Source organism: Apodemus sylvaticus, chromosome 8 (assembly GCF_947179515.1).
Source record: "Apodemus sylvaticus chromosome 8, mApoSyl1.1, whole genome shotgun sequence".
In the NCBI taxonomy this organism is placed as follows: Eukaryota; Metazoa; Chordata; class Mammalia; order Rodentia; family Muridae; genus Apodemus; species Apodemus sylvaticus.
This window is the reverse complement of record NC_067479.1, coordinates 51,488,002-51,515,383: the sequence shown is the minus strand read 5'-3', so window position 1 is coordinate 51,515,383 and position 27,382 is coordinate 51,488,002. Positions and strand designations below refer to the sequence as shown.

The 27,382-nt window shown below is 41.1% G+C and overlaps 1 protein-coding gene across 1 annotated transcript in view; it reads right to left on the bottom strand.

Moving 5' to 3' along the window:
* Window positions 1-27,382, bottom strand: part of Gtf2f2 (general transcription factor IIF subunit 2) — a 117,274-nt gene that overhangs the window by 84,729 nt on the left and 5,163 nt on the right. The window contains exons 3-4 of the mRNA XM_052190921.1: window positions 14,786-14,804; window positions 13,324-13,468 (exon numbers count right to left, since the gene is read on the bottom strand). Of these exons, the coding sequence (XP_052046881.1) occupies window positions 13,324-13,468; window positions 14,786-14,804 (164 nt within the window). The remainder of the gene's footprint in view (window positions 1-13,323; window positions 13,469-14,785; window positions 14,805-27,382) is intronic.

The following is a 27,382-nucleotide window of genomic DNA, read 5'->3' as shown; positions in this document are numbered from 1 at the left end:
CATTTGAAGCACTCCCTATTCATACTCTGTTCACTGCCCTCTGCTTCTTAGATTTTGGTCATATGCAAACATACTGTTATTAACTTTACTCCGACAAATGAAAAATAACCCAATATTAAGTGACCAGCTTATCATCTAGCAATGTCTCAAATGTGGTCCCAGTGCCTTGGACTTGCCCTAGAAAGGATTTTCTACTCTCACACATTTCTATCACACAAATTCTTCAGTCTGTAGAAAGATCATGTCACCATAGCAGTAAGAACGACTTAATGAACTGCAATCTCCCCAGTGATGCTATGCAATACAAACAATGCTTACTTGGGACAGAGTTGTATCAAAATACAGAAAACAAAATGTATTTTGAAAGAATATTGCCTGGTGGTGGCGGTGCATGCCTGTAATCCCAGCACTCTGGGAGGCAGAGGCAGGCGGATTTCTGAGTTCAAGGCCAGCCTGGTCTACAGAGAGAGTTCCAGGACAGCCAGGGCTACACAGAGAAACCCTGTCTCGAAAAAACCACATCCAAAAAACCAAAAAACAAAAAAGAGAGAATATTAAAAATTAAAGAAGCCACTGGAATTTGAGCATTAACAGCTCCTACTAACGATACCTGAAAACATTTGCGGACTTTATGTTATCTCTATACCTATCACAGTGGTTTGCCGTTGTGTATTCTTTTGAAAAAGGAATCCACACAGAGGTGTAACTGAGCAACTTAGGGGTGGAATGATATGCTGAGCTCCTAACATTTCCCCGTCAGGGGAAAGGGCAGAGGCTGGGCCACACCTGAATAACACTAACTATACCTGGTCTGCTTGAATGAAAAGAAAGACATGATTGCTCTTAGGGAGGCTTTAAAAGTAAAACACAGGGGCTGGAGAGGTAGCTCAGAGGTGGCTGTTCTTCCAGAGGACCTGGGTTCAATCCCTAGCACCCACCTGGCAGCACACAAGCAACTGCCATTCAAATTCCAGAGGATCTGAAGCTCTTTTCTGGCTTTCTCCAGCAATGCACAGATTGTGTACAAGCATACATGCAGGCAAAACACCCATATGCATAAAGTAAAATTAAAAACTAAAAGGTAAAAGACAACTGTAAGAAGACAACTGAAAAAACAGGTTTTGACACTAAGCCATTGACAGAATTAATTAAGAAATAGCTTACATAATTAATAAAACCAGTTAAAGAAATAACTTACATAATGAAACCAATTTTTCCTCATGCTGACTTGGTTTGTAAAGTTGCTAAGTTATCCCTAAGAACTCGGATATACAAGAATCTAAACAAAGAAGCAACTTCATGAACTGGAAGCAACAGGAAACCAGAAGGAGAAAAGAAAGTATCTCTGTATGCCCTGCCATTCTCTCTGGGTGTTTTACCAAACTGGAAATAGCCAGGTTTGGCCAAAGGCAGGTATCAAAGTATTTCAAGAACAGGTAAATATGGGGCTGGAGAGGTCACTCAGCACTTGTTCTTACAGAAGACCCAAGTTTCGTTCATCCAATAGCACCCCTATTGGATGGCTCACAACTATCTGTAACTCCAGCTCTGGGGAACCCAATGTCCCTAGCCTCCATGGGAACCAGCACTCATGTATACATACCCCCCCCCACACACACACCTGACACAAACATCCACCCAAACACCTATATGTAATATAATAAAAATAAGTCTTTTTTTTTTTTAAAAAAACAATAGGTAAGTAGGACATACAATAAAAGTAAAACTATGTTAATGCTTTTTGACTTTAATAAAAACCATATCAAGAATATACAGAATCCTTGACATAGAGATCCATAATGAAGTTACTTATTTAACAGAAATCATACCCTAAAAAGTGCTAATTCAGTAGCATAAGTGAAATTCCATCAGTATTAGAACATTTGGGTACATTAACAAATTTACATCAATGATGAAAAAATAGGAAAAACTGCGGCTGGAGAAACAGTTCAGTATAAACATCACAGGCTGCTCTCCAGAAGACCCAAGTTTATGTTCCCAGCTAATTCCAGTTCCACAGGATACAATGTCCTCTTCTGGCCCCCTCCAGCAACACACGCACGCGCACTGCAAAGATATACATGAAGGCAAAAGACCCATAAAATAAATCAATCTTTTTCTTTAACAAGGAAAGTTTAAATGGCCAGAAATTATAGATGGAGCCTTTTGAGGAACAATATCCTAAATGTTAAGAGACTCACAATGAAAACATTGTCAGTATGAGCATGACAATACAGATGATGAAGAGGAGGCTACATTACCAAATTACAGAAATGCATGGGTGTCACAGCTGACAGAATGCGAGCAAGCGTCTTCCACACTACTATACTGAGTAGTCACAGCTTTGCTGCACACTGAGCTGTTGAGCTTCTCACTGGTGCAACCTGTATGAATGTCTATCAAAACTACATGACTTTTTTTTAATTCTAAAAGAAGAAGAAGAAGAAGAAGAAGAAGAAGAAGAAGAAGAACAACAACAACAACAACAACAACAACAACAACAACAACAAATCTTGTGGATGTATACTGTACACTTTCTAAAACAGCTCTATTATCTAAGCAATTCCATCATTGCTAGAAATATAGAGGACACTGCGTAGTTCAGCTCCAAAACTGTATTGGACTTCTCCAGTTAAACTGTAGAGACATGCAGAGAAGCGCAACGAGCCACTCTCATACAGCAACTCCAGAGCAAGAGTTCCCTCTGGAGAAACTGGTGTTTCTCTACCTGTTTCTAGGATGAGGACTAGGAGGAAAAACAGAAATCAGTGGACCTAAAATCCTCTATAGTCTTGTAAACAGAAGCTGTAGTACTTACAAAACATGACAATTGGAAGAGGTTATAAACTCATCTCTACACTTTCCTAAAGGTTTTAAACTACTTCATCATAAAAACTGAGGGCTGCCTACACTGGCCTGGGAAGCAGATCATCAGAGTTGATCTCCTGCAGTAGATGGGAACAAATACAGAGACCCACAACTAGACAATAAGCAGAGAAAGGTCTTGGAACACCCAGGTGTGGAAGGAATATCTCCATCCAATCCCACACTTCAGGTCTCAGGGTGGGGATGGAGGACAGACACCAAGGAAGCAAGGCCTTCCAGATACAGCAGGACTGGTGAATATAGGAACTCTTAAGAGACGGTGAGTCCATACACAGGCTAAACCAGATGGGGTCCCACTGCTGACAGTGGAAGTAAACACAAACCCACTTCCCTAAGCCACAAATTATCTCCAACTCACAATCACTCACAAAGGAAAAAACAGTTTTCCCCAATGGAGTCTTACTGTGTACACAAACCTCACTCATGGGTTTTTGTATATCCATGCTCGTAGCAGATGGCCACTGTAACACAAACTCAGTGGTATTTTTGGAGATATTTTAATGCTTTCTCAGGTTTTTCCCCCTTAGTAGTCTCTGGCTATGTATATAATGCTTTTCAATTCAATCTGGGCTTTTATGAGTTTTCCATGTGCGGTATACGTGTTTTTTGTTGTTTTCTTTTTCTGTTTGTTTTGTTCTATTCTGGGTTCGGTTCTTGTTTGTCTGTTGTGTTGTTTTTGCCTGTTTTCTAAAGAATGAGAGAGAAAGATAACATGTAGTTTATGGATGGGGAAGACCTGGAAGACGATGTGGGAGGGAAACCATAAGAATATAGTGCATGAAAAAAAATCTATTTTCACTAAAAAAAACCAAAAAAACAAAACAAAACAAAAAAAACCCCAGAAGTAAACCATTAAGCCACATAAAGCAGCTCCCTATTTCTGAACACATCCTTGAATGTGTGCTGCACAGACACTCCTTTTAGTCTCTTCCAACCACTGAATAAAGAAACAGTTCTACTGTTGGGCTCAGTGCCCCAGGAGACAGAGTGCAGGCAGTTGGCAGTAAATCCATAGCAGACACTGAGGCCAACCACAAACCTGGGAGGCAGCTCAGAACTCTACCCAGCACTGAGCCCTGCTCTCCATCTCCCTCACTCTCCTCACCCGTGTTGAGGCTGCCATGACTGGGAAGGAGTCAGCAGAGGAAGAGGTGGCAAACAGCGCTTTCCTCCTCCTGAGGAACCTCCTCACTTAATCACCAGGGAAACAAGAAAGCCCAATGTAGTTGCTAAGGTGCAGGGCTTGGAGATGACTGAGAAGCGACTTGCAGGAAGAAAAGATGTGCGGAGCAGAGGAAAGCCAGAGTGGTGTGTGCTGTTGACATGGGCCTGGCAGCGCTAGGGATCATGACTTTAGACCCTTGCCTTAGAAAAAGGGCAAACCCCCACCCTCACCAGAATACGGTTCAGAGAGATGGCAAAACCTTCCTCTGATCGTGTGCAAATGTTAATATTGTGCATAAAAAAATGTTCATCACAGCCCACTACTTCCCCCCATACTTATGACCAGAATATTGTTTCTCTATGGAGACTGTGTAAACCTATCAAGATTAGCCAAACCTGCTTCCCCATTCAACTATATCATAAACCTCGCCTCCTTGTTCAGTTGTATGTAATAGCCCTGCCTCTCTATCCAACTCTACAGAAAAAAACATGTTGCACTTCCTAGGTGCTGGGCGAGGCTTCTTCATCAGGAAGCACAGACTACCCAGTCCCAGCGTTTCTGTGTGACTGCGCCTTTGTCTTTTCTTCATCCTCTCACTGCTCTAGTCCAGTGCCTCCCTGGGCTGTACAAAGACAAAGCAAAACTAGAATGCTCACAGGACTCAGAAGCAAGCACGGACACAGCTATTTGTAGCAACATTTCCTCCAGCTTCTTCAAAAGGAGACTGTTTAAAAATTTTTTAATAAAAGAACCCGTCTTACTTTTTGTTGGGATCTCTCATCAAACTAGGAGCCCGTCTAAGTGACTTAGCTGAGTGACTAGCCACCAGGCTTCAGAGAGCCACCCACCGCTGCCAGCCCACTTCTGGGATCACAGGCACACGCCATCATTCCTGACTTTTTTTCACAGGGCACAGAGATCTGAACTCAGGCCCTCAGGGTCGGGAAGCCCTTTACCAAAAGAACCATCTCTTCACAGACAGTCTGTTTTTAAAAGATATTTCAATAAAAGTAAGCAAAAGAGGCTAATCAGACAACACCAAAGAGCTTTAATTTTTCACCTGCATGATACAGCCACAGAGGTCCCTCCCTCCCTACAGGGTTTTGGAGAGAATTACAGTACGTGGGAAGGCAAGTCATTCCTCGGGAGAAATATAACAAATACTTAAAGGAAATTGACTGAGGCCAGTTTAAAAGTATGCACTGTACTCTCAACCACATCCTCAAACGCAAACAGGAATGTACTGCTCGAAGACTGCTATGAATGTGCTGCACTGTGCTGGGACAAGCAATACTCCGTAACACGGAGAGGCCTGCTGAGTAAAGAACACTAAATGAGCACCCCCCAGAGCTGGGCCAAAAGATCCCCAGGGGATCCTCAAGATCTGGGTATCCAAAAGGCCAAACAACTTTTATTAAAACCTGTAACTGCCTTTCGCTGCCCTGATTCTTGCAATGATGGCAGGAAAGGCAGGGTGGATCAAACTGGTGTTGTCACCAAAAGTCAAGGCAGTGGCGACAAACCTCACCAGGGTTTTCTTCACTACCTCATACTACAGGCTTCTGGTTTTTTAATACTCGGTCTCACTTCATAATGTCTCCCTTAAGTAAACATCCTTTACATTTTGTAAAGTCAAATGCAAGGCACAAAACACTTCTGCTGCTCCTGGGTAATACGGCTGCTTTAGCGGACTGCACGGGGTGACTGAGTTTCAAGGAGGTATGGCATTATTTTTTTTCAATGAAAATCATTTGTTAGCTTGAAAAAGAAAGTCAACTGACAGATAAACTAGTTATTCGGACTCAAGTTATTCAAGTTATTGGGACAATATGTTTTTTCAAACTTGAATGAGAAGCATTCATATTTTCAAAGAAAACACCTCAACTGAACTTAAAAGGTAGATTTTCTAGAAGTATACGTTTGAAAAACTTGTGCCCTTAAGCTCATCAGCTTTCTTTTTTCTTTCTTTTTTTTTTTAAAGATTTATTTATTACTATATGTAAGTACACTTGTAGCTGTCTTCAGACACACCTGAAGAGGGCATCAGATCTCATTAAGGATGGTTGTGAGCCACCATGTGGTTGCTGGGATTTGAACTCAGGACCTTTGGAAGAACAGTCAATGCTCTTCATCAGCTTTCTATACTAAAATTCTCTTCTTAGAAAACCAACTAGTGAACCTACTAGTGAACACAAGCATTCTCTCTCACAAACCTAAGTAAAGAGGTGGCACTGAAAAGAACTTTTGTTCTCAGGGCTGGCTGTCCTATAACTGGCTATGGAAACCAGACTGGCCTTGAACCCACAGAGATCCTTCTACCTCTGCTGGGACTATAGGCATGCACCATAACACCTGGCCTTTTAATAAGGGTTTTAATCTGTCAACAATTTAAAAAGTTGGGCCAGTAATATGCTATTACCCAGCTTCTGCTAATATTTTAGGACAAGGCTAAGCAAAAATTTCTAGGAGCCCCATCCTATTGCAATTACTAATACACATCTATGATAACTTTAGTAAACAGTGGAGACCATGCTTCATACTAGTGAGAAAATCATCTAATGAGAATTTATTTAGAATGCTAACAGGTTCATGTGTATATAACCAAGAACAGAAATTCAAATCTCTCAAAAATCACTATCAGATGCTCTTGGGGTCAAACGCAGCAGCTATGTTCCCCATAAGACTCCAAGCATCAAGTTAAAATATAGGTACCACCAGACTGAAAATTCTTCAGTGTCAGCTCAAGATTTCAAAATGTTAATAATTCAGCATCCGTAAATATTTTCTTTAAACTTATACATTCTAAATCACACTATAGTCTACCCCATACTGGCTGTGATACAGAATTAAAGTAAAAGTTTCAGAGTATGCAAGGCACGTCAAAGCCAATTATCTCAGCTGCTACTTTATCTTTTAAATGTGTAGAGGAGCTACCCAAGCCTCACTACACATAATGCTGAACTAGGTTGATTAGCAAAGAGAACATGTGTGTCGTAATAAACAAAAGCAGAGTAGAACAAGAGTAGTTTATATTTGGTCCTGAACTTCAAGAAACTGTAAACAAGTTGTTAGTTTCCAAAGAAGAAAGTCAACCCATGCAAGTCAGTACTAATAAGCTGTTTCATTCTAAAGTACTGAAAACCGGGCGGTGGTGGCTCACCCCTGTAATCCCAGCACTTGGGAGGCAGAGGCAGGCGGATTTCTGAGTTCGAGGCCAGCCTGGTCTACAGAGTGAGTTCCAGGACAGCCGGGGCTACACAGAGAAACTCTGTCTCGGATAAATAAATAAATAAATAAATAAATAGATAAATAAATAAATAAAGTACTGAAAAGTATCTCTAGTGTACATGTTTCTTAGCGGATAACAAAGACTTCACCTCTTTCACTCTGATTCTATTCTACTGGGTACTATGGGTATAACCCTGAAACCTATCCTTATCCTAAGAAGTTTAATTATGGGACAAAAGAAGTCACAGAAACCTACTGCCAGGTGAATCTAAGTAAGGTAAGTGCTTTAGCTACTTTTCTATTATTTTAACAAAACACCCTGACTTATAAACTTAGAAAGCACTTAATGTGGCTTACAGTTTCAGAGTCCACGGTTGTGTGTGTCAAAGGCATGTGTGAATGAAGAGCTGGGAGCTCACATCTTATTTATTCCACAAGGAGGAGGCAGAGAGACAAACTAGGGATGTTGAGAATCTTTTGAAACCTCACAGCATACCGCCAGTGACAAGCTTCCCCCAACAAGGCCACACCTCCTAACCTTTCCCAAACAGTTCCATCAACAGAAGACCACATATTCAAATATATGAGCCTCTCGGGGTCATTCTTATTGAAACCATGACATTAAGGGTTAAGAATAGCTGGCAGTGGAGAGGTCACAAAGTACTAAGAGGTTGAGTAAGTTAAATGACAGTCACAAATGTGCATGTGTGCTTTCTATAAGTGACCAGATGAGGATTGTGGCCAAACACCAGAGTACAAGCAATCTACTAACTATATGGCCAAGAGAACAAACAAAGAGCTTGAATAAATAGAGAACATGGAACGGAAAAGTGAATGTTTACCATCCTCTGAGTCTTAGGCGATCAAAAAAAAAAAATTCAAGTGTATGATTTACTGAGACAACGAAAAGATACAGGGCTGGACACCGAGTATGAGAGCAGGTTCTGCCACTGCTGCCGCACTGAGCCAAGCCCGCACGGCCTGCTTTGAGCCTTCCTTGCATGTATCTCTTGAGTACCCAGTGAGAATGAGCCTTTACAATGCAGGCTGACTGGCTTGATGCATTCAGCGTCTCACTTCCCTAAGTACACCCTAAAATCGTCACGAGGACTTCTGAACCCCTTCAAATCTGTACTACTATCTTTTGCTCACCAGCCTAAGAACCTGTTTAGACTCGTCCGATCCTGACCTTCCTGTTGTCCCTGAACATGTCAGACTGGCTCTCACTCTAGGACATAGTGGTTAAATGCTCGCTCTCTGCCCTGAAAGCATCTGTCTGGTTAACAGCAGACCGGTGTTGCTGCCTTCAGATTCTCTCACGACTGCTTCAGTCGGCAGCCTTCATGCCACTCAACCTCTACCAATGAGAGGCAAGCACTAAAAAGGTTCAAACTTTGCTCTCAAAAGTCTCCTAAGCCTAAAAAAGGACATACACAAAGTAGCCAGCACACCGAAATGCTGAATTAATGAACTGCTTCCAAGAGATTAAAAAATTAAATCAGAGCAAAAAAGTTCTGCCTGTCAAGTTTAGAACTTTCTAACTCAGTTTTACCAGTTCAGTTCTCATGCCCCAAATCCCTAGAAACCACTGCTAGCTCTTAGCTGCCAATCCCTCAGACCACCAGAGGCTGTCAGAATGATCTCTATCTCTAGACCATGATCCCCCTTTCTACTCCCACTATACCAGCTCAACCTTTCCTCATCTCTAGTCACCAACTGAGCTTCTCTGCTTTAACTGAGACTCTTTTGGGTAGATTAGACAAAGCAAAATGGTAACATGCAAAACGAAGAACAGTCAGCAGTAACTCAACATTCAAAAATAAGTATTATCTGTGTTTCCTTTTCTCCTATTCATACAATTACTCATACTCCAAGGTCCAGTCCCAATGTCAGCACTTCTGAAGAACCTTGAGGCAAGGTACGTGCTCTTTTTTCTCTGTACTGAATGAACCACATTCTCTACAGGACTTACTATAGCAACTGTTACCACAGGTTAGCTGCCCAGTAGACAGGAATCTGTCCTGCCCTAGCCCAGAATCTGCACTAGAAACTCTGGGCAGCAGAGAAGTGAAGATTCTATCTAAATTGGCAATTATAGAGCAAACCTTGAGCAAAAGAAAGCTCCGGGTGAGGGCACTTCCCCAGGCATGGCAACCTGAGCTTGAGTCTAGGACTCACATGGTGGAAGCAGAGTCAATCCCACAAGCTGTCCTCTGATCTACAACACACACACACATACACACACACACACACACACACACACACACACACACTCGCAGAGAAACAGTATATATATTCATGTTTTCACTTGCCTACACAAACACACAAAATAAATATAATTTAAAATTTAGGGAAAAATACTAAATACCCAAAATGAAGGGTTATAAAGGAAAAGTACATGAGTCACTTCCAGAAATAGATAAAAAACAGACAGTAGATATTCCAACACCATCACAAAAATATTGAATTGGGAAATAAACTTTTAGAAGTTCACACAGAAATGCAAAAATGGAAGAATTAACCCAAGTCAATGTCTAAAAATACTTATTTTTAAAAACTTACCTACATATATGTGTCTGTGCACATGTATGCAGGTATGTGTTTGGAGGGCAGAGGTCAACACAGGCTATTTTCCTCAATTATTTTTCCACCTGACTTGTGTGTATGGTGTATGTGTATGGTTCCATGTGCAGATGCACAGGCATTGTATATGCACATGTGCAGAGACATCAGCCTCCTTTTTTTTTGGGGGGGGGTTTGGTTTTTTTGAGAGAGGGTTTCTCTGTGTAGCCCTGGCTGTCCTGGAACTCACTCTGTAGACCAGGCTGGTCTTGAACTCAGAAATCCTCCTGCCTCTGCCTCTCAGAGTGCTGGGATTATAGGCGTGTGCTGCCACCACCCGGGGAGACAACATTCTTAATCACTCTACACCTTATTTTTTGAGACAGGTCTCTCACCAAACCTGGAGACTAAGCTAAACTGGCTTGCCAGCAAGTTCCAAGGACTTGTCTGCCTGCCCCTGCCTTTCCAGTGGTGGGAATCCAGGTCACAGCCATAGCTGGCTTCTCTACTGGTTCTGAGGTTTTCATGTCTGTGCTATTTCCTTGCCTGCAAAATAACTTTTTAAAAGAAGCAGGTTCATTTCTACGCATGAGAAAAATGCAAAAGAATTCAAAATAACGCCTACTTCATTTAATACATTTCAATATAAAATACACAGGTACAGACTGTAAAATGTCTTGGTGACTCATACTTTGGCAAATTTAATGACCAATCAAGGCAGGGCGCCATCATAGCTATGTAGTTGTTCTTAATCACAGACCTTAGACTTTACTGAATACTACCAAGCTGTCTTGGCTTTTTGTTTGTTTGTTTAATAAAAAAGGAAAAGCAAATACAAATAAACCAGGGTATATATAGGACACAAACCTGTCCCTCTGAATCTGTCACAGCGTTCAAAGAAGCCACTACCATCTATTTAGAACTCCTTAGAAACCTAACTAAGCCCTTCTAGAAGACTGCTTTAATGATGAGAAACAGCAAAGCATGCAGGACTCCAGCGGAGATGAACTGACTCTAAAGCCTGTGTAGTGGTCATCCACACCAATGGGAAACACTAAATATAAAGTCCTTATTCACTGGTCAATTTCACATGATTCTCATTACATGAGTCAAGTGAATGCACACATCCAAACTTGAAAATACTTAGGAGATAATATTAATAGTAGTTGTAATGTCATGTGTACACTGCTCGAAGCATTTTGAATATATTTATAATGTAATTGTAAATAATTATCCTACTTTCACAAAGAAAGAAGTTAAAGGTACAAAGAAAGTCAAAGACAATGACTTACAAAATAACCAGGAGAGAAAGCAAGAATTTTCCATCTACAAATTAAGTTTCTGCTTTACACTAAGTTCCTTCAGTTCTACAAAGAAAACATACTGTCCAAACTCTAATCCAAACTCTATCCTTCCATCTGTTCTGTTCTATAAGTTCATACCCAAAGGAAAATTAAGCTCTTCTCAGAGAATAGTCAGAATTTCATCCAACACAAGAAAAACACAAGAACAGAAAGGCCACATGATATCGAGCACACAAGTGGACAAAACAATAGGACAACTGTGTCCTTTCCATACCCCGTGCCAAGATAATCCTGGAACCTTAGCACTGGGAGGGAGCACATGCTACCAGAAAGAGGAACACAAATGCTCAAAAAGAGTACACTGAAGAGTTAAAAGATGAAAACTAAAGAACAATTTTCTTGTTAATAACATGGTAGTTTTCTAGATCACAACCAGAGCTAACTCCTGCTATGGAAAAATTATTCACATAGTTATAGGAGTTCATTCATGTTGTTCAGTTCTAGAAGCCTCACGGGTTCAACAATCTTCAATCCCACCATTTCAAAGACTGACTTCAGACTGATTGTCCATGCATGTACTATGTCCTAAACAACGTGACATATTATAAACAGCTACTGACTTGGCTGAGCCCTTTCCCCAACACCAAAGTGTATTTTCTACACCCTGTAGAAATGTTATTTTACATGGTGTAAAGATTATCCTCCTGTTATTGAAATGCTGATTTCTCTGCTCTCTGCTTGCAAACATCTGACTGCAATCAAGACATGGCATTGTAATGCTTATTCTAAGAATCTCCCCTCTCAGTGTTTGTATAAACATTCCTCCCCATTTATTCTAAAACTGATCAGACAATGACTGAGCAGGGGAGAATAGGGCTAGACTTCTGATCCCAGCCTGGGGAGGGGTAGTAACAGAGGAAGAGTCATCACATGAAAAGGGCCCAGGAGACACCACACCATGAGAACACACCTGGAGCAGAGAGAGCAGATCAATACTGAGATACAAGTATCTTGGGAATTTTGGTTGGGAGGTAGCTAGATTAGTTCAGAGGATTAGAATTGGTAACTTCTCAGATACTGGGCCGTAAAGCTTGCTAATCTTATAGCTTCAATCACTTTAAAAATTACTTTAACACACAACAAATTAACACAGCATCAAAAGAATAAAAGTAAAATCAATCCTTTAGCTCTGACTTCATGTTCCTTAAGTTATACTCATCCTTGTTTTTTATTTTCCATCAAGGAGAAACAAGAAAAAAAAAGACTAGAGCAGTTTATGTAGCTACTGGAAATCCAACAGCTGAGTTTATACAGCTACTAGAAAGCTAATAGATCAGTTCACACAGTTACTAAAATCCAAGCTATGACAAAAATACTATGTGAGGCTTTTTCAAAACAACACTTTTAATATACCTAATACCTTGCAGCTTGCTTTAAAATGTTTAAGATCCAACAAAAGTAATGTTTTTCTTTTACGTAACCAATAACCTTTTGGATAGGAGAAAATTAATTCTAATGAATAGAGGGGGGTGCTGCTTTAATAGCAATGTTCTAAATACAGTAAAAGATAAAAGTAAAAAAACTAACGAAAATAAGCCAGGAAAAGTATTCCACCATATTTAATTTGCAAACTGAATGAATTGCTACTGGCTTACTGAACTGTTAAAATATCACACTGCTATCACACACAATTTATAATCCATACTTCATTCACAGAACTTTCTAGAAGCTAATGCCAATAAAAGTTAATCTTTATAAAATATAAAGGCTTTCCAAACACGAAGCACACAGCACAGAAATGCAAACTAACCCATTCCCTAATACTAAGCACTATTTAAAGCATAACTTACATTTATTTGCTCTATATTAGCTCAGCAAAGCAAGTTAGGGCTGCCTTAGCTTGGCAGCACTCAGATTCTTCGAGAGTAGCTCTTCCATCTGTTCTCTATAAGTTTATACCCAAATGGGAATTAAGCTCTTCTCAGGGAATGGTCAAAATTTCATCATGAGTGTGTGTGTACACACACACACAATACAAGAGCAGAAAAGAAAAGCCCCATGCTACACAGGGAGACAAAACAGTAGGTGGTGACCTCAAGCAAAGAGGTGTGCAGGCCGGGACAGAAAGTCCACACTATATACACGGGAATCACAGTGCAAAATTCTGCTCCCCCTTACCTGAGGAACTCTCAGTAAACACTGTTAATGTCTGTCCTCCAACACTTTGCAAGACAAATGGATGTTCTCTAGGAGCACTGACTGAAGCTGGTTTCCCTCCGATATCATGAATATTTGCGAGATCCTCGTTCAAAGTAAATGATACCTAAAGGCCAAATTAACCAAAGCTTACTAAAACAGACATTTATATTCAAAATATCTCTACAAACATTTTGATTATGAATTATTTAAAACCTTTTAAAAGATGCGAGTCTCTTAATCATTTATTTCTTAAATGTCACAGACAGAAATCTTATCCCCATGTGCCGTGTCATAACAATGAACCTTGTTTACCAATGTCTACTCTGGTCTGGGGCTCAAGAAGTCTTTCCAGAACAAGACTGAAGTGACCTTTTTACTGACCCATCACTAAAACCTAACACGTGCTTGGCACATGGAAGAAAATCTGAATGAGTATTTTAATACTGAAGAATCAACTGCACTTGAAAAAGGTAAGGAGCAAGCTAGTTACCCTAAAACCTTAAACAGTCAATGCACAGAATAAACTCCATTTTATGCTTAACAGCTATTGTATGAATATATCGTATTTATTTTTAAATACTTTAAAATATGCCATTTAAAAAATAATTTCAGGAGCTAGAAAGATGGTTCAGTGGTTAAGAGCACTGGCTGCTCTTCCAGAGGTCCTGAGTTCAAGTCCCAGCAACCACATGGTGGCTCACAACCATCTGTAATGTGATCCGATGCCCTCTTCTGGTGTGTTTGAAGAGAGTAACAGTGTACTCATATACATATAAATAAATAAATCTTTAAAAAGATAACAATTTCAATAATATGGTATAGTATAAAAAGTATTCTTTCTAAATGATCTATACCTATGCCATCTCTCCCCTAAAGAACTAGTATATTAAAATATTTATTAAAAAATCAGTAATTTTCCAACTAGACAGGAAGATCATGAATTATTAACTATACAGCTACTATTATGATAGGTACCAGTATGAATTAGACTCAATGGTTCAAAATCTAACATCCTCAAAATTCCACATCAAATGTCTCTGTCCCACAGAAGGAATGCTAAAGTATTCTGTTTCACAGTGCTGAGAGGGATAGCTGGGTTGAAGAAGAAAAACATGTTCAAATTAAAGGAGTTCTTTCATCCTCCAAGTAGCACTTCCACCTTTCTGTAGTCACGACTATCCGACATTCATTGGCGGTTTTCCAGAATGCAAACAACTGCTACAAATAACTAAATATTCTCACTGTGGTTTGGTTGTTGTTGCTAATCTTTGGGAAACACAATCTGTGGCAGCCCAGGCTGGCCTGGAACATGCTATGCAGCAGAGGATGCTCTTGAACTTTTGATCCACCCACCCCTTCCTCCCAAGTGCTGGAGTTACAGAAATGTTATCACCGTGCACAGCTCAAGATTTCAGTAATTTTTTCATAGAAATAATCTTACCTCAGTCCTTCCTTGATTCCTAAAAGAGAAAAAATATTTAAAATTACTTAAATTGCATATTACTTTCAAATAGAAATAAAAATCCAAAGACACGCTCATTCTTTTTTTGTATGTATGTCATCTAAAGACACACACACACACACATACACACACACACTGTAGCTATCTTCAGACACACCAGGAGAGGGCATCAGATCTCATTACAGATGGTTGTGAGCCACCACGTGGTTGCTGGGATTTGAACTCAGGACCTCTGGAAGAACAGCCAGTGCTCTTAACCACTGAGCCACCTCTCCAGGCTGACATGCTCATTCTTGTTGCATTAAACTTATTTCAACTACTGTTTATCTTTTACTCCCATCTATAATCCTATTAAGAGCTACCACATCTGTTTAGTTTATGAACTTGTATCATAACACTATTAAAACCTAATTATATTAACTAAATATTGATCTTACAATTCTTACTATCTTTTATAAATTTTAGCCTTCAGTAGTAAATAAACACATATCTTACTACTTCCTTTCTGAAAAGATTTCATTTACCTAGCAAAATCTTGTTTTTTGGGTTTTTTTTTTTTTTTTGGATTTGTTTTTTTCAAGACAGGGTTTCTCTGTGTAGCCCTGGCTATCCTGGAACTCATTCTGTAGACCAGGTTGGCCTCAGAAATTCGCCTGCCTCTGCCTCTGCCTCCCAGAGTGCTGGGATTACAAGCGTGCACCACCACTGCCCGGCTAAAATCTTATTTTTTTAAAGATTTAGTTTCTGTAGATGAGTATATTGCTTGCATGTGTGTGCACTACTACATACATGCCTAGTACCCTAAGAGCTCAGAAGAGGGTGTCAAATCCCTTGGAAATGGATGTAAAGTAAAAATATAGTTGTAAGCCACCATATGAGCACTGGAGGCCAAACTTGGTCAAGTGCTCTGACCTGCTGAGTCACCTTTCTAGCTCTGACCTAAGAAATCATCACAAATAACCTAAAATCATCACAGCAACCTAAGTGGCTGGACGGATAAGGCAAAGGCAGGAGGAGTCGGGCCAGGGTGTAGCTCACTGGAGAGCACTGGTCCCAATCCTAGGACCTCCCCTCCGGGAAATTAAGAGGGAGGGCAGTGGAGGGGAGAAAAGGAGAGGACAAGGAAGAGAGGAAATAAAAAGAGTAGTCAAGACTCAACCATGGGAGAACTTAAAACACCACAGTCTTTAGGCAATGCAGAACAAAAAGAAAAAAACAAAACCAAGTTCAAGGATGATCCAGCACACCCAACTCACCACACAGCGCAAAGACTAAGAAACTGTTTCTTTCCAACACTCAGTTCTGACCTTCCTTCATTCAATTCTCTCATTCTCTGGTATTACAAATCTTCTCCATTGGGCACTGGGAAGAAATACAAGTCCCTGTCCCGAAAAGCCTCAGACTAACCTGCAATATCAACCCATCGGGCAGGACATGTCCTCTGGTGTAACAGCGGCATGTTTGATACAGGAATATCAACTGCTCTTTGACTGGACTTGAGGCCCTTTCCACAGGAGGGGAATTCAACCTGCTACTGTAAACCTGGTGGGAAGCCACGGCTGATAGAGCTGAAAAGTCAGCTCAGGGGGCAATGACGGCTAGGGGTTCATTTGATGCTCCTGCAAAGGACCAGGTCTATATCCCAGCACCCATATAGTGACTCACAACTATTCATGTAATATACATGAAGGCAAATCAAACACACACAATTTAAAAAAAATAGAGCAGTGACGGTAATGCTATTTAGCTAAAATGTTATGGTGCCAAGTGTCTTCTAAGTATTTATGTTTATACCTCAAAAGAAATGCTACTCTCAATCGGGCAGTGGTGGCGCACACCTGTAATCCCAGCTCTTGGGTGGCAGAGGCAGGCAGATTTCTGAGTTGGAGGCCAGCCTGGTCTACAGAGTGAGTTCCAGGACAGCCAGGGCTACACAGAGAAACTCTGTCTCAAAAAACAAAAGCAAATAAAAAGAAATGCTACTCCCAGCCTTAATCTCTTTGCAGTGAACAGAGGTGAATGCAGAGGTCATGGCTGCTCTAGGGACTGAGACAAGTGACGGCTGTGTGCTCATCCTGAACCAGGACATGCTAACACTGACTCACGAAACAGAGAGGAAGAGGAGATACAAAGACTCTGAGACCCAGAAAAGAGAGGACTGTGAAATGTTGTTTTCTGAGCATGGCACAGCCAGCATGGTCATGACCTCAGAGCAACTGTGCCTGGCTGTGATAAGCTAACCAAGACTTGGACTGCAGACAGCCAATCATGGATCAGGGAAGAATTTATAGGGCCTTGCCCCTCTCTGCTGAACTGCTTTCTGCCAATGCATTCTAGAGGAGGGGCAGCCTTGAGCTGTGTACTCACTGAGGAGCTACTAGGCTCCAACAAATAGTTCCCAACACATGGTCATACAGATGATCCTGGTTAAACAGGAGAACTCTCAAAGAACAAACCAAACACAAAACAACAAGTTCATGAATGTGGGAAGAATATGGGAGGTAGATTCGAGAAGTGAATGCATGTTATACATGTATGAATTTATCAAAGAATTGAGTAAAAGTTTAAAGACACAAGCTAATGAAAACAGCTAAATCTGGGGCTGGAGAGATGGCTCAGTGGTTAAGAGCACTGACTGCTCTTCTGAAGGTCCTGAGTTCAAATCCCAGCAACCACATGGTGGCTCACAACCATCTCTAATGAGCTCTGACGCCCTCTTATGGAGTGTCAGAGGACAGTTACAGTGTACTTACATATAATAAAAAGAAAGAAAGAAAGAAAGAAAGAAAGAAAGAAAGAAAGAAAGAAAGAAAGAAAGAAAGAAAGAAAGAAAGAAAGAAAGAAAAAGAAAATAGCTAAATCCATAAAGAATTATAAACAAGCATCTTGCCAAATATGACAACTAGAAGGCACTGGGTCCTTGTGCTCACACATCAGCACTAGGGAAACCAGAAATGTTAAACACCCAGAGTTGTCCCTTCAAGAGAAGAGAGGTATAATCTGTTTTCCACTCAGAAAGTTGGGAATGGATTAATCCAACAGCCTGGCGACCTGTGCTATCACTACACAGCCAGACAATATCTAACTCCCCTAGACTCTTGCATTATCTCAGTCATTCCTCCTCAGGCCTTTCTCATGAGGAGCTTCCTCAGTCAATAGAACCCACCTGTGGTGGTTTGAAGGAGAATGACCCATATAAACTCAAAGACTTGAATATTTAGTCACCAGGGTACTTGAAAGAATTAGTAGGTATGACCTTATTGGAGGAAGTATGTCACTGGGAATAAACTCTGAGGTTTTAAAAAGCCCACTTGAAGTCTAGAGCCTCTCTCTCTCTCTCTCTCTCTCTCTCTCTCTCTCTCTCTCTCTCTCTCTCTCTCTCTCTCTCTCTCTCCATGTCTACAGATTCAAATATAGAACTCTCTGCTACTTCTGTAGCACCGTGCCACCATGCTCCTAACCATGATCATGGACTAAACCTCAAACCTTTGTAAGCATGCCCCAATTAAATACTTCCCTTTATAAGAGCTGCCTTGGTCAGTCTCTTCACAGCAATAGACACCCCTAAGACAGAACTTGGTACCAGGGTCTGGGGTGTTGATGTAATAGGCCTGACCATGCTTTTGATTGGAGGAATGTGGTCTCTGGGTTAGAAAAATAGTTGAATGAAAGTGCAGAGATTTGAACTGTGGGGGGCCTAGCTCAAGAGCTTTCAGAGGCAATTAAGGTGGCCTAGAGACTGTTCTTGTTCTGTTCTTGATATTTTAGTGAAGAATGTACCTGCTTTCTGCCCTTGTCCAGAACATCTGCCTGAGGCAAAATTGAAGAGTTTTGTATTAATTGTCTTTGCAAAGGAGATTTCAAAGCTCCCCAGCATAGACTGGGCCACATGGTTATTAGTAGCTACACATATGCAGATCTAAAAGGAAAGTAGCAAGCTAAGCAAGGAAAGTTAACAAAATGTATGATGTGAGGACAACGGGGACACCAGAAAGTAGAAGGGAGCTAAGTGGGGTGTTCAAGGAGATAAACAAATTAAAGGAAATCCTGATGATAAATGGAATAAAGGGATTGGTGACTTCAGGGCAAGACCCCACCTGGCTAAACTTCTACCTTGTGAAAAGGAATTAAAGAAAAGCTTGGGGCCTGACATGGTGATTCACATCTTTAATCCCAGCACTGGGGAGGCAGAGGCAGGTAGATTTCAGAGTGCAAGACCAGTCTAGTCTTCAAAGCAAGATCCAGGGCAGTCAAGCTTAGGTACAGAAGGAAACTGGAAAACAGAAAACTGGTGAAAATGTATTTGAACAAGGGGGTCCAGATTCCAGCTCCAGCAAGCAGCAGAAGTTGGCAGATTCAGCCATATGGTTAGGGCTTTAAAGTCAAGGGTAGAAGAAAGGGTTATGGGATCTTCCTCCATGGGTAAGGAAGGCTGCTGAGGCCACCGGGTGTCTGTGGGGAAGTCCCTGCATAGAGGCCTAGAAAGACCATTGTGTGACACTGTGCCAGTAAGGCCTGGATTGTGTTGTTAGATGCTAGAGATGCCAGAGTTGGGGGATACCTGCCAAGGAAAGCTGCTAATAGGGAACAGAACCAGGGCAGGAGAAATTAGTGTGCTGCAGTCAACAAAGCTGAAAGAAGTGGGAGATTTGAGAGCTCTTTGACATCAGACATGGAGATGCAGAGTCTAAAATTTGCCCAGCTAGTTTTCAGTCATGCTTTGGTCCAATATTTCCTCACTGTGCTCCCTTTCCTGTTTTGGAATGGTAATGGATATCCTGTCCCATTAAATGTCAGAAGTACATGATTTGGTTTTTAATTTTATAGGGGATTACAGTTAAGAGATTGCCATGAATCTCAGAGAGAATTTAATTTAGACCTTTAAACAGGGTGCCAGGGTATAGAATGTGTCGGTTTGAAAAAAGGCCCCCAAAGGGCCATAGGAAGTAGCACTATTTAGGTGTGGCCATGTTGGAATAGGTATGGCTTTGTTAGTGAAAGTGTGTCATGGGGGTGGGGTGGGGGGATAGGGGGTGGGCTTTTGAGGTCTCAGAAGCTCAAGCATGGTTAGTGGTACACTGTCACTTCCTGCTGCCTCTCAGCTACCTCTCCAACAGCATCATATCAGCCTGTGTGCTGCCGAGCTTCCCGCCACGTTAGTCATGGATTAAACCTGTCAATTGTAAGCCAGCCCCAATTAAATATTTTTCTTTATAAGATTTGCCATAGTCATAGTGTCTCCTCATAGCAGTAAACCTATGAAGACAATCACTCTACAATGTTTACTAGATTGAATAGATATGAACACAAAAGTCCCAGAAAAAAAGAATGGTTTGAGCCAGGTGGTGGTAAGATGGAGGAAGAAGTCCACTGAGTTGTTAATCAGTCAGAACTGATGGAGGAGGAACTGACAGGAGGTGGGCAGCCAGTGACAAGAATGGAGTAAAGATCACATTGATATTTCCAGTCTGGAAAACCAGAAGGTCACCCAGATGCAACTGGGGAACACAGGAGGGGAGATAATTTCCTTTTTACATAATTAAAGCGGCAACTTAGCTAGAATGAGGACAGATTAATGAGCTCTGACAGGTTAACTTCCTAGGAAGCAAAACCTTGTTGTCGAAAAATTAACTTTTTAAAAAGGAAAGTACATATTCCTTTGCCGTTGTATGTGTTAATGAAGTAAACAAAACTTTACTGTTCCACATTAAAACTATTATGCATCTTGTCCAAAGATCTGTGGCCAAAATGGACACCAACTAAAAAGCAATGAGGTAAACTCCTGGCCCAACTTTCAGAGTTTATCAAAATGCTACATATTTATTCTTCCTCCTTCAGTGCTCTGAGCATTTTCACAACACTCACAACACTTCAAGCTCCACTCATTCCTCTTGCTTTAAAAAAAAAAAAAAAGCCAGGTGTAATGGCACACACCTTTAATCCCAGCACTAGGGAGGCAGAGGCAGGCGGATCTCTGTGAGTTCCCGGCCAGCCTGGTCTAGAGTGAGTCCAGAACAGCCAGGGCTCGTTACACAGAGAAACTGCCTCAAGACAATTCCTCCCCCACCAAAAAAATCTTGTCTTTGTTCTTCACTTTCAAAGTATTTCTTGGATCTGACACCAAAAAGGCCTAAGTTCTTACTGTCATTGATAGACAGTGAACTTCCTTTTTTTCCTGGTTAATAAAACCAACCAAATACTATGAAATCATCAACCACACTGGAGGGTTTCTGCTGCCTGAATAATTAAGCTCAAAGCCATTAGGTAATATCAAGAGAGATAGCTGAGGTGGGGTGGATAGTAAAGTCATAACCAAAATAGAGCAAAGTTTAGTTAGGGTTGAAGGATATCCTAGGACAAGTTGTCAAAATAAAAGACAGAAAGGCTATCTCCATAAAGGAATGGCTTAGCTGGAAGTGTGCTGCACAAGGAAGCCATCCACATAGGAAGGCCCCTGAAACATGTCTTAGACTCCTAGTACCACAAGAAAGCATCTCTCTGAAGAAGACACAATGGAAAAAGAGTGAGGGGAACTTTAAATGAAGAAACTTAGAAGATACCCTGTAACCAAGTGGTCAAGCCACCTGAAACAGAACAAAATGTAAACATTCAAATCCCTCTAGAGCACCAGAAAATACCTGGCCCTACTTTGCTATACTCTTGCCAAGGATACATGACTCAAATCTAATCATGAAGAACCATCAGACAGACACACACACTCAGTAAGATTACTGCCTTGTAGATATCAACAATATTGAGGATTATACATTAGAAAGGTCCAGGAAATGGGTTCAGGATAGTCTAGATTGAATGAAGAAAAATTAAAAGCGCACAACAACAGAATGCAATCTAAGATTCTAAACTGGATCATTTTGTTATAAAATAATACTGAGACAACTGAGAAACTAAATGAAGTCTTAAGAAGGACTTCAACAATCAAAACCTGTGCCAGTATATTTAAGCAATCCCTACTAAGGAATGAGACTGTATCCTTCTTATCAATCTTTACACCACTGACTTGGTTCATGGGATAAATTCCTAGAAGCTCATGAGACTGCTGGGATGAAGGCAAGAATATTTTATTTATCATTCATCATTTACTCTCATTATCCCAATCCTCAACTGAGTCAGTCAGTGTCTGACTCTCACTCTCTGCCTGTGTCTGTCTGTGATGGTAGCAATAAAAACTAAAAGCATGCCGAGCTATAAAGTACCTACCAGGGAATAGTGATTTACAACTCCATTTTGTTGTAATGCATGTGCTGCGTATGTTGCTCTATGTATAGATACACATAAACACTGTCTTTCCAACAGTTTGTGCCAATTTAAATGCTGTCAGCAGTGGAAATTTGTTCTGAATTCATTCAATTTTTAATCTCATTGATTTATTTGCAGATATTTATTATTAATAGGCCCCAAATGATCTGGGAATTTTTTTTTTCGAGACATGGTTTCTCTGTCTAGCTCTGGCTATCCTGGAACTTACTCTGTAGACCAGGCTAGCCTCGAACTCAGAAATCCACCTGGCTCTGCCTCCCAAGTGCTAGGATTAAAGGCGTGCGCCACCACTGCCTAGCTCCTGATATGGGATGTTACATGAATTAAGAAATAAAGCTAGAAATCAGGTGTCTTTGAAAAGACATGAAAGTATAGGACTCAAGATTACAGGTAAAATGCAACACCAACAGAAAATTCAAGTGCTCTGAGGCAAGATGGTAATATAAAATTAAAGCCACTAAAGCAGACTATAACTCAGATGGGATGATGGATGCCCAAAAGCACAAAATAATCCAAGTGCAGAGGGAATCAGGACATCTCATAAACTGATTCACATAAATGGCCCTATGTCCAACTGTCTAACTAAGGTGTCACTGAGCAGTCACAGCTGCACTGTGTTTCTCAGGAATTAAATGGGAACCAAATTTGAGGACAGCTGCCCCCAACGCCAGCTGCATGCTTCCTCCCTCCCTTCTGCTTCTCCGACTCGCCACCCCACAGCCTGTGTGTCCAGAGATGACCCAGCTTACCGTGTAGATCTTCCTCACTTCTGGCCTATGCTACATAGCGCACTCTCCTTGACCTTCCGAGATCTGGTATACAGAGTCCACCAGAACCACATGGTGCCTACCATCCGGTCTGTATGTGATATATGCTATGACTTACCAGCTAAGCACTTTAGACACATAAACTGAACATGAAGAATTAATACACTCCCTTTAACACAGGAGGTAAGTAGCTATGTTTGTTCAAATAGGTTCGGCCCTCATGAACTCATGTTTTTGGATGCTTGGTCCACGGGGGAGCCACTATTTGGAGGTGTGGCCTTGTTGAAGGAAGTGTGGCATTGTGGGGGTAGGCTTTAAGGATTCCTAGTGCTCAAGCTCTGCCCAGTGTGGGATTTCAGAGCCTCTTCCTGGCTGCCTGCAGATCAAGATGTTTAATTCTCAGCTCCTTCTAGAGCACCAGGTTTGCCTACAAGCTGCCATGCTTCCTGCCATGATGATAATGGACTAAACCTCTGAAACTGTAAGTCAGCCCCAATTGAATGCTGTCCTTTATAAGAGTTGCTTTAGTCATGGTGTCTCTCTCTTCATAGCAATGAAACCCTAACAAAGATAGTAACTTATCCCAAAATACACAGCTAGTTGGTGACAAGATTAGGATTGATTAAACCTCCAACCTGACTTCTGGGTGGATTCATACACCTAACTAGTGTACCATACTGCCCTTCTAAACCCTTTCTTTTTTTAAAACTCAATACCACACATCCTCCAAAACACATACACTCAGGCAACTGTAAAATGGATATTTTCCTCTTAAGAATCAATAACTAATCATACATCTTACAGTCGTAAAATATTAGAATAGAACCTGGAATGTTCTCTCAACAGTCCTAAATCATTCAGATGTCCTATGCTCCTCATGGGCATCTATCTACTGAAAACACTCCTCCCACCATTCCACTGGATGAACTTAGCTGCTCACTTCTCTCTAAGAGCAACCTTAAGAATGAAACATGATGCTGGGCAGTGGTGGCGCGCGCCTTTAATCCCAGGACTTGGGAGGCAGAGGCAGGCGGATTTCTGAGTTCAAGGCTAGCCTTGTCTACAGAGTGATTTCCAGGACAGCCAGGGCCATAAAGAGAAACCCTGTCTTGAAAAAACAAAACAAACAAACAAAAAGAATGAAACATGATAGATGATAATGTCTGCACTGGGAGCTAACTGGCAAAAAGAGTGAAGCCATCACCTCAGTTCATTCTTGACAAGCATCTGTTATTGGCAGTTTACAGCCATTCTGATGACTTATAATATGCAAAGTATCAACTAAAACTCTGATAACTTAGTCACTCACACTGCTAAGCTATTCCTCAGCCATTCTACATTTACCAAGAGTGAACTTAGTACTTAGTGATACTTCAGCAAATACTTATAGTACTTCAGCAATAGCAGCAAAACTCCATCAGCCAGGAATATGAAACACACAGAAGAAGAATGCAGTGTACTAGGGGCAAGCCGTTTTCAAGCATCTCTCCAGCAATCCCAGGGAACTACTCAGTATAGGTGTGCTATTAGTAGAGGCTAGATCTTCTAGAAGGTAAGACTATGCCATTTTGGGTAGGTAGACACCAACTAAAAGACTGCCTTTTTTTTTTAATAAAGAAAATTCTGGCATGTTTACTTTCTCTTCACTGTAATTTACTCAAGTAATTTCAAGTTATTCCTACTAAGGATTTCTTTCTAAAAAAGACCTAAGGAACAGCCATGTAGTCAAGGGAGGAGATAAAGGAAAACAGAATGATAATAAACCAAAGCCTTGAACCTCCACGCAACATCGAATGACAACACAATCAGAGTTTCGTGCTACGTTCTGAAATTAGCAACACCAAGCCTAAGCAGTCTGAGAATTCAGTGGAATAAACAAAGATGCTTCAAAATTGCATCCATATGTTACACATCCAAAATAATCAGGATGCAATCTAGACGCTTCCACACCAAACTGTCACCACCTCCAAAGAGTGTGAATATTTTGTATTAAGGTGATTTTTTAAAAATACAACAAAAGGGAATTTATTACTTATGTAAGAAAACACATATACACAGTATTTCTATGGGACTTTGTGTGTACAAAGGCCAAAACTTGTAAAAACTTAGCCTGGTAACACATCTCTCTCTCTCTCTCTCTCTCTCTCTCTCTCTCTCTCTCTCTCTCTCACACACACACACACACACACACACACACACACACAGACAGATGCTGCAAATAACACTTAGATAACCACAGTTTATTATCAAAACTAGGATATGGAGAGATGGCTCAGTGGTTAAAAGCACTGACTATTCTTCTGAAGGTTCTAAGTTCAAATCCCAGCAACCACATGGTGACTCACAACCATCCATAATGAGATCTGAAGCCCTCTTCTGGTGCTGTCTGAAGACAGCTACAGTGTACTTAGATATAACAATAAATAAATCTTTAAGCTGAAGGATCAGGGCCGACCAGAGCAGAGGTCCTGAATTCAAATTCCCAGCAACCACATGATGGCTCACAACCATGAGTACAGCTACAGTGCACTCATATACACAAAACAAACAAACTAGGATACTCAGGGGCATGAAACTGGACACTTCAATAAGTACCCAGAGAAAGTTATCAACTGGGACTAGTCCAAGCAAGCCTGTAGGTACGGCTAACCTATGAAGAGTAGATGCAATTATGTAAGCCATCTGCTTTAAAATATAGGGAATGGGTAGCTTGAAATGTCCTACCAACGTGCAGGGAATCATAGAGTTGACCTGGTCTAACTGCCTTGAGAGTCATGCATCACAGGTTTTTCAAGTTAGAGTCCATGGCTGCTGGGGCACTAGGTGCCTTTCAGTTCCTGAGAAAGCAAGGCATTGCCTCGGGTGTGAAGCCTTCAGGCCACCTATGTGTATCAGTGCAATCAGTGAAGCATATAGAACAGTTCTCAACTCTCCTAATGCCAATAACCCTTTAAAATACAGTTCCTCATGTTATAATGACCATAAAATGATCTTCATTGCTACTTCATAAATGTAATTTTGCTACTATTATGAACTATAATGAAAAAAAAATCTGTTTCTGATGGTTTAGGGGATCCCTGTGAAAGGGTCATTCAAACCCCAAAGGGTCGAACTACTGATAAAGAGGCTTGGCTGAAAAATTAGTCTTAGACATTAATCTTGTATGTCCCATGTAGCTTGCAACCGTGATTGTATCCTGGCAACCACCATTATATTTTGTTTTGATAAGTGTATAAAAAGTCTGATTGCTTGAAATAAAGTTGTCTCAGCCTCAGTCTTGCTGAGATCCCTGAGTTGTCCTGATTGACATTCCCTCTGACCATAATCAGTTAACCCTGGCTTTATCAGTAAGCACCAGCATTATACCAATGAAGAACGGAAGTGTAACCATCTCTACTTGAACATCTCATTTCAGTGATCAATGCAGTATTTGGGGTTTGCATGACTCCCCAGAACCTAGTTCCTGTATGTCTCAGTCTGTCACACTAAGAGAGATCATACATTCCTCCAAAAGGCATGGTCTTTGTACATGTTTACAGGAATGTAATCTTTTGAGTTTACAAAGCCATTTAACAAGCCCTACGTTTCTATTGTCTTACCACACTGTCCTATGGATTGGAGAACCATTAATACTAACATTCATACTTCACAAACAAGGAAGCTAAGGCTTAAAGGTAAGTCCCGAAGCCAACAACTACAAATAGCTGTCCAGGCTAGTGAAGTCACACCAGATGGCATGGGGTTCAGTGTATAAATGCACAATCACACACAAGAAACAAAGAACTTCAAGACAGAACTTCAAGTAAGACAAAGTGCAGGCATAATGTCTTCGTGCACTGTGGAATGACTATCCTTGCAGCATTCACATGCTGGCTTCTCTGCCCCAGAGTGTGCACTCTGGACATGGCACTGGAATGCTTATTCCAACTATTTCCTGTTTCAAGTTTGTGTAAACATTGCTCTGAGTTGCCAATAAAAGCTGATCAGCCAATGGCTGGGCAGAATTTCCACGGGGGGGGGGGGGGGGGGGGGGGGGAGGGCTGGGGGAGGGTCAGGGGGATTATCCAGGAGGAAGGGGTCCTAGAGACATCATGGGGGAAACACACCTACAGCCTAGAGAGCCAGATCAATACTAAAATGAAAGTATCTTGGGGATTTGGGCTAGGAGGTAGCCAGATTAATTTAGAAGATTAAAATAGACCAATGACAACCCAGCAATTATGCAGTAAAGTTTGATTTAAAAAATCTAGTAACTGTGCCGAGAAAAACAAACCAACCAACCAACCAAACAAACAAACAAACGTCTCTGTTTCATTCATTTGGAAGCTAGTCAGGGACAGAGAAATACTGTCAGTGATTTTTTTTTTCCAGACAGGATTTCTCTGTGTAGCCTTGGCTATCCTGGAACTCAACTCCGTAGACCAGGCTGGCCTTGAACTCAGTAATCTGCCTGCCTCTGCTTCCCAAGTGCTGGCATTAAAGGCATGCACCCACCACCAATGCATTTACAACAAAGAATTTAGGGGGGAAA